Genomic DNA, 12,973 nt, shown 5'->3' with positions numbered 1-12,973 from the left:
AGTCTTTCTTATTCGAAAGTGTGCTTGTCACATAGAAAAGTTAATTGAAAATATACTGGTAATAAATATGTACAATTTTAACGAAATTTGGTGGACTACGATTGACTTTTTTAGAGGCTTGCGTGCTTCATGCAGACTTTCCGTTTGTTGCCTTGTTCGTTATATAGAACTAGTGTATACACAATATTGTAATGTTGGCGGTAGATCTATTGTCCTAGTTATCGTCCAAAAAAAAAAAAAAAAAAAAAAAAAACAACAACAACCTAGTTTTTAACAACAGAGAAGGAATTGACCCAGTTCTCCTCCTTGGGGGTCTTTGCTTGAAGGCGCTGGTTTCATTATTATCTTTCGGCATGAAAACATTACCAAAATACATTGTATTAATTGTTCAATATAATATTAAAGATATGTATGTATTGATTGCAAAATAATTTAATTTGGCTTCGCGCTTCAGTCGAATATGTACTTGTGGCTTATTTACGATAAGCTACATGTATGACTGTTTGACTGATTCTCGTATAATATAAAGATCTATCTTTAAGTTTATCCCGAACATATAATTCATTCTTCATAGATACTGGGATCAGATTATAGAAATACACCTGAGAGGCTGTTAGTAAACAAACAATCAATCTATTTATTACAATTGATCTTTAAAAAATACAAACAAACAAAAAACCCACATATAGCTGTATTGTGTAGCGGTATTACTTTTAAACTGTAAATAAAAATGAACCATGAATTAAGCGATTGCTCTGACGCGTCTGTTATCTGTTTCCACACGTGGGTCTCGAATTAAGCAATATTTGACCTCGACTGATTCTACTGATGTTTTTATATCTATACACACCAGTGACATGTAGGATTACATCAGATAAGGTTTAAAGGTGAGGTCACTACTGGCAATCTAATTTTCACGTAAGTCAGAACTCCACAATATGGCGTCGACAGCTCTGCTAATTGTTTTTGCACTCTTTGCTTTTACTGATGCGGTTTCTATCGTAGACGTAGAGAAAATAGTGCAAACACATCTTGCACAAGTTAAAACCGAATTTAATCTTTATGTTCAACAGTTAAAGAACGAGAATATCGTTTTAAACTCAGAACTCGTCGCCTTGAAATCTGAAGTCTCTTTCTTGAAGTCAAAGTTTCAGTCGCTGACTCAAACGATTCCCGGAGAAGACACAGACGTCATCAACATTAAAAAAGCAACTACCAATGGCGTCAAATCGATGGACACGCCAAATAGCGTCGACAACACTGACCTCAGGACTTCTGTCGACCAACCATCGGGAAATTCGTCTATCGCCGACCATATTTCTGACGATGTTAAACCGCTATCTAATGCCAATGCCGAGTCGGTTCCATTTTCACAGATCGATGGCATCACCAGGACAAACGTACAACCAAGTGATAATGTCAATGCTGACGACAACAAATCCAACCTAAGACATAGCAGAGTTTCGCCAATTCGTAAGTCATTACGAGTTTTAATCTTTGATTATAATTACTTCTGGTTTCGGGTAAAAAGAAATGTCTGAAACAAACGTTAAAATATACTACATACGTATTACCATATAATAACAGATGCAATATAATTACGTCGTTTATATCAAACATGTTTGATTATTGATTGTAGAAATACACTAACATAGATAATATGATATTGGTAATACATTTTAAAAAATAGTTGGACCGCTATGCATGGACTCTACAATGGCTGCTAACTCTCTGATTTATCTATAAATAAATAAGTGCTTTGGATTTGCTTGATGGGCCTGTGATATGTATATATAATTGCATGGATTTTATATGGTCTATGTAACGCTTGAGATTGTGTTTATAGCTCCATGAATCTTGCGATATGACCTTTAATACCTTCATGTTTCGTTTTGACAGATGGTTTGAACCAAGTAGCGTTCCAGGCTATGTTGAATCATCAGATCGGTAGCCTTGGTGATGACGAGACAATCAGATTCGACAGAATGCAGGTTAATCTTGGCGGCGGCTACAACCCTACGAGCGGTGTATTTACGTGCTCTGTTCCTGGTCTCTATGTATTCCATGTTACTGCAGTGAACTACAGTGGGAAATCGTTCGAGTTGCATTTTATGAAAAATGGGCAGGAATTCGGACGACTATATCTAGGTGATGAGGACAACACGCGCAGTGACAGCGCTAGCTCAACATTTATCGTAGAACTGCAAGTATCTGATTCTGTGAGGATTGCAAGCAACACCAATCATGATTCCGGACAGGTTATCCTTCCGGCCTACTCTTTCTTTAATGCGTTTTTACTTTACCCAAATTCATTATAGAGTACTACAAATTGATTGGCATTGTAATACCAATGTAACTGCAATACAACTTATAAACATTTCCGTAATTATTTCATAACTAATTTGATGATTTGTTTATCTCGGCGTCTTTACGATGGAAATATATTAAAATGATTGAACATTTATCTTGGTTGAGTCATCCCTCACACTTTTCTTTTTGTATATGTTTAATTTTCCATACAGTTTGCAAAACCACATACAATCAAGTATTGATTTTCACAAAAAATTCTTATCACATATCAAATTTGTTTTCATGGGAAAGTAACATTTTATTTATCTCAAGGAAAAAAGGCATTGAGCCAATACATTACTTATAATTCAATCGATTAGTTGTATATTTGTATAATTATTAAATTGATCTACAGTTGTCCGATCGTCAGTCCTTAAGTCCGCCCCTTGTCCGCCGTGCTTAGTTACACTTGACGTGTGTGTCAACTGCGTATACATCACCAATTTAGCAGGTAACAGTTGCACGCAAAATGGAACTCTGCGATCGCTGGATCACAAGCCGTATTCACATCTGCAGCGTGGAGAAGTTAAACGGAATCGGGTTGCGCAGGAGGTGCGTACCTTTGACCTAGGGGGCGCTTAGGCGGTATTTGGGGGAGCTCGAAGCGAGAAATTGGCCCACGGTAGTTGTTTACATTTTTTAAATGTGATCATAGACACAGATATTGGGAGAAAAATAAAAAACAACATCTTTTCAACGATGATCTGTTTACCTTATCAATAACAACATCACTTCAATGACGCTGTGAACAAATTATTTGAGAGAATTACACTACAATGTTACCTTGCGTAGTTAGTGATAACATTGGTTGATATGTCGTACATATGTATCTTGGCAGACGTAGCAACATGCACCCCGATATCAGTAGCGAGGAGAATGTTACTGATTTTCTGATTGGTAAACGTTAAGTGGATGGCTTATGTCCGGTTTTGAGAGTTCCGTTGGCATTCATTGCTATAGCTTGACACCATATACCAAAATATTCAGTAGGTCATCCTCCTTCGAAAAAAAGAATGGTGTTTGTCGTTCGGTCAATTATACATCATTTGATTCCGTTTCCTCCCAAACCCTATGATACCTGATAACGCTATCAAAATACAACATCCATTTGTACGGCGTCTTGCAAGATATATGTAAGCAAACCCAATATATGACAAATCAGAAAAATAAAACATTTGTATGGATATGAAATGTATTAATCTTTTCATATGTAATATAATATGAATTATGAATAAATTGTGATCTTGAATGGAAGATACAGAGGAATTACTTCGAAAAAGAGAAAGTCTACAACGGGAAAATAGTTAATGCAGTCAGAAAAATGTCTAAGACACTTTGACGACACTTATGCGATCATAAGTTACAGTGTATGACTCTCAGTGAATATTCCTTCCGATTTAAGCTTGCTCTTTGTATCCAACATACCCTATGCAAATATGGGTCACGATATACATAAAGTAATTTTATATTTTTAATTACTTGAGCAGTGTATTTTTTGCATTCATCGTTTGCTGTAGAACCCGTGATTATAACTTCTGTGACCCTGGAATCTGCACTGTGAAAAGCATGAAGTATTCACGAATCTTGCAAAACAATGATAAAGTTTGTATAATGGAAATCTAATTCATCTTCAATAGAAAACTGACGTTTATTTTGATTAGTCTACTCGCCATTTGAACATATGTGCCCTGGCATACTGTTTATCTACAGAGTCACCGCGGCAAATCTCAGTGATTGTCATATGTCAATTATGTTGTAGTAAGCATTACGGTGTCTCCCTTAGATAACAACAATAGAATCTTCCAATACCGTTGTCTTACCTGTCTCCCTTAGATAACAACAATAGAATCTTCCAATACCGTTGTCTTACTTGAACTGATTATCCTAGTGACTGTTTGTTACACGTGTTCTTTGGTACATGTGTGTACCAGCACGACATTCTAACAATGTTATCATCGGAAAACAAACTCTATAATCGAGAGTACCAAAGTGTTCAACAGTGCCCTTACGATGATAACCACAGTTTAGACGAAAATAGATAAATAAATATCCATAGGATCTGTGCTTTAAATGTTTACTTGAAAACCCCGAAAACTAGCGATTCCACGGAATTACAGAAAAAATGTCTTTATTTAAAAATGACTATATCTAATTTTGCTGCATCCGTCAAAACAGGTGACGCTTAAATAACGAATAACTGTCCAGCTGTACATTGTTCATAATAAAAGAATATTCTATTTCTTACTTTTTTATCGCTTTCATTTACAGAAGATCATCATTTCTAGTTCAGCCAAAGGTTATTCCGCCATTGTATTTTGCAGATTTATTTTGTCTTGCGATTGTTATGTCGTATTTTTATTAGCAAAACGTGACTTTGTTTTTGCACACACACTGATGAGGTAACAATGATATTTTCACTTTCAATGCTGCATTCCGATTGGTCAAAAGCGAGTAAAGATATTAAAATCTATGTTTTCACAAAAATGAATAGTATATCGCTTTTGTGTTCACCGTAAAGTCTTACATTTAAGTGCGAAAACTGATTATGACTTGGGAGTGTTGTTTGTTTTAGTAGTAGGTTTGTCGCATGTGCCAAAATTATACAGTAAATTCCTCTCGGGAAGTCCCATTGAAGCTAAGAGATGCAAAATTATTATTTTTTGTTCTCATTGCTGCTTAGACATAATACATTTGCTGTTCTTATTTGAAATGCAAATACAACTTAATTGATGCAGTAAATAATTTGTTTTATACGTACACAAGAAACAAATATTAATTCCTCTCGGTGGCAAGAAAGCCCTAGGAAACTATTGTACTCTCCAGGATCTTCTTTCTACTTCTAGTGAAAATGTAGTTGTTCTCTTGGTATCAATGGAACGATTGTATGATATTTTCTGGTGATGATGTGATTTCAACCACAAATATTTTATAGGATAAGATCAATACAAATGCATTATATTTTGCAATTAAATCTTAAATTTATATCATATGTATCAAACGTTATTTATAATATAACCAAATACAATAACAATATATGTTGTCTATGAAAATGTTGCTGAATTGACTGTTCGCATTTGTATGCTTTTTACATTTAGTTTTATGTTTTATTTGAAATTGTCTTAAAAGCCCACTACCGTTTCGAAACAAAATTAAAGATTTCTTAAAATACATATCGATGGCCTTAGATGAGGTACTAACACCAAGATTTCCTGTATAATATCATGCTAACTGTGGAGGTTCCATTGCTGTTTTGCGGCCTGGCGCCGTGCTTTTCAACTACCGCACGCCGGAAAACATAATGATATGACCAGCGTTATGAAAATAAACATTTTATTTACTTTTATTATTTTTTTTCAGACGATGATGAGTGAATCATTAACGGTTAGTTAATAACTTTTATGACTCTACAAAATTATCGATCTCGTTTTACATTCAATTTTAAAAATCAAAAACAGTTTCGGAAAGGTAGTGGGTCTTTAATTATATGTTTAAATGAACATGACATTTCAAGTAGTTAGTTCATGCGTTAGTTCGTGCGTTCGTTCGTTCGTTCATTCGCCTTTCGGTCATTAGTTCGTTGTTAGTTAGTTAGTTATCGCCCATATGACATCACCTATTACAAGGCTTACTCATGGACAAATGTCAGTTGCAAGTAGTTAAAATATAGGCAAATAGATAAGGAAATTTTGAAGTACCACTTTGAATACGATTTGGATATATTATTCGTGTCAAGACAATGGGAAGATTTCACTATACTATATCGATATAGTCTCATTTAAATAAATGGCCTCGGGCTTTTATACCTGAATTATTGACAGGTAGACACGGGGCGTAGTACAATTCAATTCAAATGATCCCTCACCTGTTCAGATCATATTTCCTTGAATAGCAATATTGCGTATGTAACAGTAGTTCATATTATAATTTCAATATTAGGTGCGTTTATACATATATTGTCCAATATTGTTTTGTTTGTAATTTCTCTGTGACAGCGTAACGTCACGAGAAAATATTTGTCTTTATTTTCATACTAAACCCTTTCTGCTTGACAGATTCTTTTTCTTCATACCTCGAAAATCCGACGCAACCATAACGTCAAAATAGAGACGTCGATGTTGCGTTTTGATTAAAAAATAATCCATTGGAAAATCAATGGAATTGTACCTTTAAACAAATTTTATTTGATCGAGTATCCTGAAAAAAAATATTCTATAAGCAATAATGTCACTAATTTATAACTTCACCGGATCGGACAGTTTGAAACAAAATTTCTTTCATATCCTGATGAAGTTTAAAAATACTGACATCAATGCTTAAATGAATAGATATCTTACTTAAAGGTTAAATAAGTTCGTTAATAGCATTTAAATAACAATATATATACGCCTTTAAAACCAAGAACTGGCTCTGTTCAATTTAATCAACATGAATGGGATTTTATTATATATTGCATTTATAATTATAAATAGATTATATGACATTTTTACAATTATGTACTAAAAGTTAAGATACATTTACCCGTCACTAAATCCAATCAATGGAATCATTCAATTTTCTGTTACTTTTAGTATCCTGTTAGACACTGCACACGGTAGGGTGAATCTGTGATGCAGAAAAACAGCATGAACTGGAATATCGTCGTTTGGTGAACCTGTTAAATGTATCTCATCCTCCGAAAAAACAAGAACATCGGTCGAGTGTGAAAAATAGAAAATGAATGTCTGCTTACGAGGCCTATGTCGTTACCCGTGGCTAACATTGTGTTAATATCATCCCAATGATTATCGTGATGTCATGATCATCACTATATGTTAACACAGACATTCTGACTACACTTATAAAAGTGTTTAATAAATATGCGTCCTTTATTGGACAAGAAGACTCATTCCTATATATATTAAGTCGACTACTAAATGTCATATTACATAGCTATATGTCTGATATTCTCTATACAGGGTATGTTATGTAAACAATATTATGTGTCGGATCCAAAATTAATATAAATTAAAACCCAGTCTAATAGACAATTACATTGTGATTTGTTGCTCTTTAGTATTATTGATAATATGTTTTTAAATAACAATGTGATATAAACATGTATTTTTTGCATTTAAGATTTGTCTGAAACTTAGCGATTTATCTGTGATATGCTTTGTTCCCTAAAACTGAGTTGGATGTAATTATATGCACAATCACGCACTATGATAAGTTGTCGTATGTACTAATAGTAATTGTTCGTCAATTGTTTAATGTAAAGTAATTTCGGCGGTCATCCATTCTCGAGGAAAAGAAGATATCATTCAGTATGTCATTTTCAAAATCACCAATGTCATTTACTATGACAGATTCCAACTGATGTAAAAGATAAGAAGTTAAAAGTGACATCGTTGATTATCATATAGATTTATCGTGGGCGTCCTTGTCAACGTATCAGCTAATATATATTCTTTCATTTCAGGTTGATCTTAAATCATTTCCACATTATTTAATGTAACCGTAAATACATCAATACTTGCTGACATTACTCAGTTTAAAGATGCTCCGCCGCTTACAAATGATAGTTCTTCACTATCAAAAACAGGAGCAGACGATTTAGTATTTTTCTTCAGTTACAAAAGTTATTTATTTTACACCATTACCACCAATGTAAAGTTTGAGCTTCTAATTTTACTTCAAGATAAAACAATATGTGTCCCGAACAAAATCTGTGGCACAATGTCCTATGTGGAATTATGTACTGTTTTCGCATACAGCGAAAGCAAAATAAATTATTTTATGCTTTTTTTGTGTTAATTAGAGAGATATATGTATACGATTAAAACCAATCATTGTTCAAACGATGATTATCGTTTATGCTCTGTCGGCGGTGGAGCATCTCTAACCAGTTGAAGGATCATGCAACCGAATTAAGATACTAATCACATTAAACAAGTAACTTTAAATTTATGACCCAGGTGTTTCGACTTTTGTGTCGATGTTATTGGCCGTTACGAGGAAGGGGTTAAAGTGTTCTGACATTCAAACTATGGATTTCCAATTCTGAGATGCAACTTAAAGTCTACGCAGGGCAGTTCTCAGGTACTGATCATAGTTTGAAGGATTTTTCTTTTCACTTTGTTAAATCCCCGTACGTCTTTAAATGTCAGTCTATGGTACCGTGACGGTGTACTGAACTAATACATGTACCATGGTCATTGTAGCAGAACGAGTTCATTACCATTGGCAGTTAGTCTAAGGGTTGATTTGGTGTAACGTACAATCAAACGTCGTCAAAATAAATAATAAAAATACAATTTTATTTTTTGTATGTAACAATATTTTTTTTTTACATTACAACATTGTATTGTACAACATTGGATATATATTATATTACTTACTTATATAATTCTTGTATGTACAACATATTCATATCTACAAAATAGTATAAACATAAAATATATACAATATAAAGTACAAAATAATAGTTTATCAACAATAAAGATTGTTTCGTATCAATGAAAACAATTTGTCAAAGTACAATTTTACAAATCTACAGATATCGACGTAGTTCTAAATGATCCTGTCAAACCGTCATAGCCGTCGAAATTAAAGCGAAAATGATTAAGCATAACGCAGTCAGAGCAATTTTTAAATATGATATAATAAAAAAATCGTCATTTTAAAGTGAGTTTACATTTCAAAATATGTTTATACACTTTTGATCTATATATGTATGTTTTATGACTAAAGGATCATGGGAGTTGGGAAAACGAAACTAAAGCATTACTATGACAAGAGCGTTCAATTCTGTCTACTATGGGCAAGGTATAGTATATGGTATACTGTACTTGTTAAATCATTGGCGACAGGTGATGCTTGTTTATTGCACATTCGTTAAACATTCACGATTATATATCCACCCATCAACATATTAAATAATTATCATCATATAGCCTACATTATCGAGGACACTTTGGAAGGTAACTTAGCGACAATACGAATATGCGAAGTTATTTACAAGCTAAATTATTCCCAATTACAGCACGTGGTTTAATCCATTACATGTCTTGAATTAAATATTAGAAAATGGGACATATTTCAAAATTTATGAATGAAGACTTTTAGATACAATTCCACTACAGTCTGAATTGGCGCGATTTTATCCTGAACAGACGTAAAATTTCATCTGGGTTTAACCCAGCATCTAACAATCTCTTAATTCTTGCTTGCAATCTTGCCTTGTTCACACTAGACTGGTTGGATTGTCCAGTTAAACCTGCGACATTAAAATTACTGCTAGATGTCTGAGAAGTTTGAGCGAGTATGTCGGGCTGGACAGACTGGCCTTGCTCCTGCCTTTGTAGTGTAGACAGAACCTCTGTTATAGTTCCTGAACCCGCGCCGACCATGTGACCCGCTGATTCACTAGAGGGCACATGTTGACCATTAGTACGCAGATCCAATATAAAATTACGATGTGGATTATTTACTATTTGTTGGTTGTTTATGTGCGCATTGTTGTTTAATTGACTATCAATTGGCTGTTGATTGCTATTTGATTGGCTGATCACGGTCATTTGATTAGTTAATTGATTGTTAATGGTGTGTTGGTTATTCAAATGATCGTTCATTGATTGTAGATTGTTATTTATATGTTCATTCATAATTTGAACATTATTATTTAATTGGTTATTCACGGCCTGTTGATTATTTAATTGACTGTTCATAGTCTGCTGATTGTGATTTATTTGCTCATTTATAGGTTGTATATTATTGCTTAATGCATTGTCTACTGTTTGTTGATTATTTAACTGACTGTTCACATCCTGATGATTGTTATTTATTTGTTCAATCATAGTTTGAATATTATTCAATTGATTGTTCATGGTCTGTTGGTTGTTGTTTAATTGGTCAGTTTGAATATTATTATTGAATTGACTGTTCAAGGTCTGTTGGTTGTTGATTTGTTCATTCATAGTTTGAATATTATTCAATTGATTGTTCATGGTCTGTTGGTTGTTGTTTAATTGGTCAGTTTGAATATTATTATTTAATTGACTGTTCAAGGTCTGTTGGTTGTTGATTTGTTCATTCATAGTTTGTATATTATTGAATTGACTGTTCAAGGTCTGTTGGTTGTTGATTTGTTCATTCATAGTTTGTATATTATTCAATTGATTGTTCAAGGTCTGTTGGTTGTTGATTTGTTCATTCATAGTTTGTATATTATTGAATTGACTGTTCAAGGTCTGTTGGTTGTTGATTTGTTCATTCATAGTTTGTATATTATTCAATTGATTGTTCATGGTCTGTTGGTTGTTGATTTGTTCATTCATGTTCAGTTGATGAATGTGATTATTACTGCTTTGTTGTAATTGCTGCTGATTGTTTAGTTGCTGATTGTTATTTGACGGGTCATTTATTATCTGCATAGTAATTACTTGTTGACCACTAACCTGTTGATTAGCGTTTAATTGATCATTGATTGGTTGTTGATTATTGATGAATTGATTATTAATGTTCTGGTGATTGTTAGTTAATGTATTATGCGTTGTTTGTACATTATTTGTAAGTTGACTATCTAATGACTTTGTACTGAATTCATTAATGATTGACTGGCGATTATTATTTAATTGGCTTCCCGCATTGTTTAAATTAGTATTTAACCCGTTACTAGTGGTTTGCACGTTATTTACATTTTGTTGTTCTATTGGCATTTCGATATTCCCGTTGATATTGTTATTGTTTAATTGTCTGCCATTTTGTTGCATGCTACCAAATTCTAACCCGCCAAATCTTGTATCGGTGACATGTTGTTGGTTATTTATCTGATGCATATTGCCATGTTGTTGATTAACGTCTACAAATGTGTTTGTTACCGGTATATTGCTTCCCCTTGTATTTGTTTGTGTATTACGAACTTGTGCATTATTTGTTTGAACGTTTACACCATTATTGACGATAGCATGTCTAGAAGCTGTTTGGTGATTGTTGACAATTGGCTGCGGACCCTGATTGTTGACCACGTTCAAACCGCGATTGTTTGTGGTCAGTTGGTTGTTTCCTGTTTGTTGGCTATGCCTGCTGACCACCTCCAAACCTTGACCGTTCATAACCAGCTCATTGTTTAATGTCTGTACACCACTATTCCCATTTATAACATGATTGCCTGCGTCACCCGCCATGCCCATCGGTACAAATGATGGTTGATTATTCACGTCCAAAACCTGGTTTGCACCTTGATGTTGAATTGTTATACGGTGTGACTGTGAATGTTCTGCAAACGCAGTCTGTCCATTGTTTTGCAGATTTTGTTGGACTGCAGTGATACCAGGGTTGAGATCAAGTGCTGGTAAAGGTCCGGGGTTTTGTGATGGGTCCTTTTGATTGTTACTGAATGATGCAGACACCACATTTACTATCGCCTGTCCGAGTGGATCCGGCGTTTGAAATGTGGTCTCCATCGAAGGCAACTGATCAATATGGCCACTCTGACCGTTTATTTGTTGTAAAAGATCTGTTGTTTGATGATGTCCACCAGGAATCGAAGAATGACCAGTAAACAACGGGTCATGTCCGGTGGCTGTGAATGGCTGGAAAGGCATGTTTCCATTTTGGGAAGTAGCACCAATAACCTGCACCGAAACTGAACCGGTACTACTCGCTGCAGTATTTGCTGCGACTGGTTCAATCCCATTTCCAATTATCCCCGAGCTAGTGATTTCGTTCATAGGCGATCCATTGTTAGATTGTCGATTGTTTGTATTAAACATTGCGTCAAAAACAGCTTGAGCAGGATCAGGGTTAGCAGCAGAAGCAACAGACGTTGCTGCTTGTGAAGTAGATTGTCCTGATGAGGACGATGCCAGAGTCCCGGTATTGAATTCTTGGGGTCCATTGGATGACCATTGTGATCTCATTTCATGCCATTGGTTAGATACGGTTGGGACTGAAGATATATGCGATTGATGGTTCAGATTATTCATATTTTGTGGACTAGCAAACACCGGAACTAACTCTCCTGTAGCTCTTATCATCGTTATGGCATTTTGAGTCCTCAGGTTATGCGTATTTCCAGACATTGGGTTACTCTCCACATTTACCTGACCTGCAGGTGTTGGCCCATTTATCCCTTGTCCCGGGGTAGGATGCATGAAAGAGTTGCTTTTTGTGTTTGTTTTAGGAACACCACTTACCTCTATTGGTTGAAGAATGTCACTTGCACTGGCTGCTGTCTGTGTATTGGTCTGATCGATCACTGTACTTGCAGGCGCCTGGTAGGCAATCACTTCCTGGTTTTGTTTCTTTGCCTGTGCATTGCTTGCGGCGACCAAATTTTGAAGTACGGATAAGTCTTGTGTGTTTGTTTTAACAGTGGACACCGGAGGTACAGTAACCTGTGGTTTCAGGTAAACAGGACTTAGTAGAGGTGGCGGATTCATCTGTTCTAATGGGTCAGTCCGTATGTCCGTCTGTAGACGGTTTCCTGTGAAAGGATCCTGAAGTGCACCTTCATGCACAATAGCTCCCCCTGCCTGCCCTTCTGGTACAATACTACCTTGCTGGATCAGAGATAACTGTGCATCAAGTGCAGACTGACTTGGACTCTGCGGTTGCTGATAAAACCCCTGATTGTGCTGGTTAC

General features: G+C 35.1%; 1 protein-coding gene across 1 annotated transcript; it reads left to right on the top strand.

The window, feature by feature from the left end:
* The first annotated feature begins 948 nt into the window (after positions 1-948).
* LOC138306590 (complement C1q-like protein 4) lies at positions 949-2,462 on the top strand. The gene is made up of 2 exons (XM_069247029.1): positions 949-1,473; positions 1,900-2,462. Exons 1-2 carry the CDS (start codon positions 1,233-1,235, stop codon positions 2,316-2,318), a joined length of 660 nt encoding a protein of 219 aa, XP_069103130.1. The 5' UTR covers positions 949-1,232; the 3' UTR covers positions 2,319-2,462.
* Positions 2,463-12,973: the final 10,511 nt, after the last annotated feature.

This window comes from Argopecten irradians, chromosome 13 (genome assembly GCF_041381155.1).
Source record: "Argopecten irradians isolate NY chromosome 13, Ai_NY, whole genome shotgun sequence".
NCBI lineage: Eukaryota > Metazoa > Mollusca > Bivalvia > Pectinida > Pectinidae > Argopecten > Argopecten irradians.
This window is presented reverse-complemented; position numbering and strand designations above follow the sequence as displayed.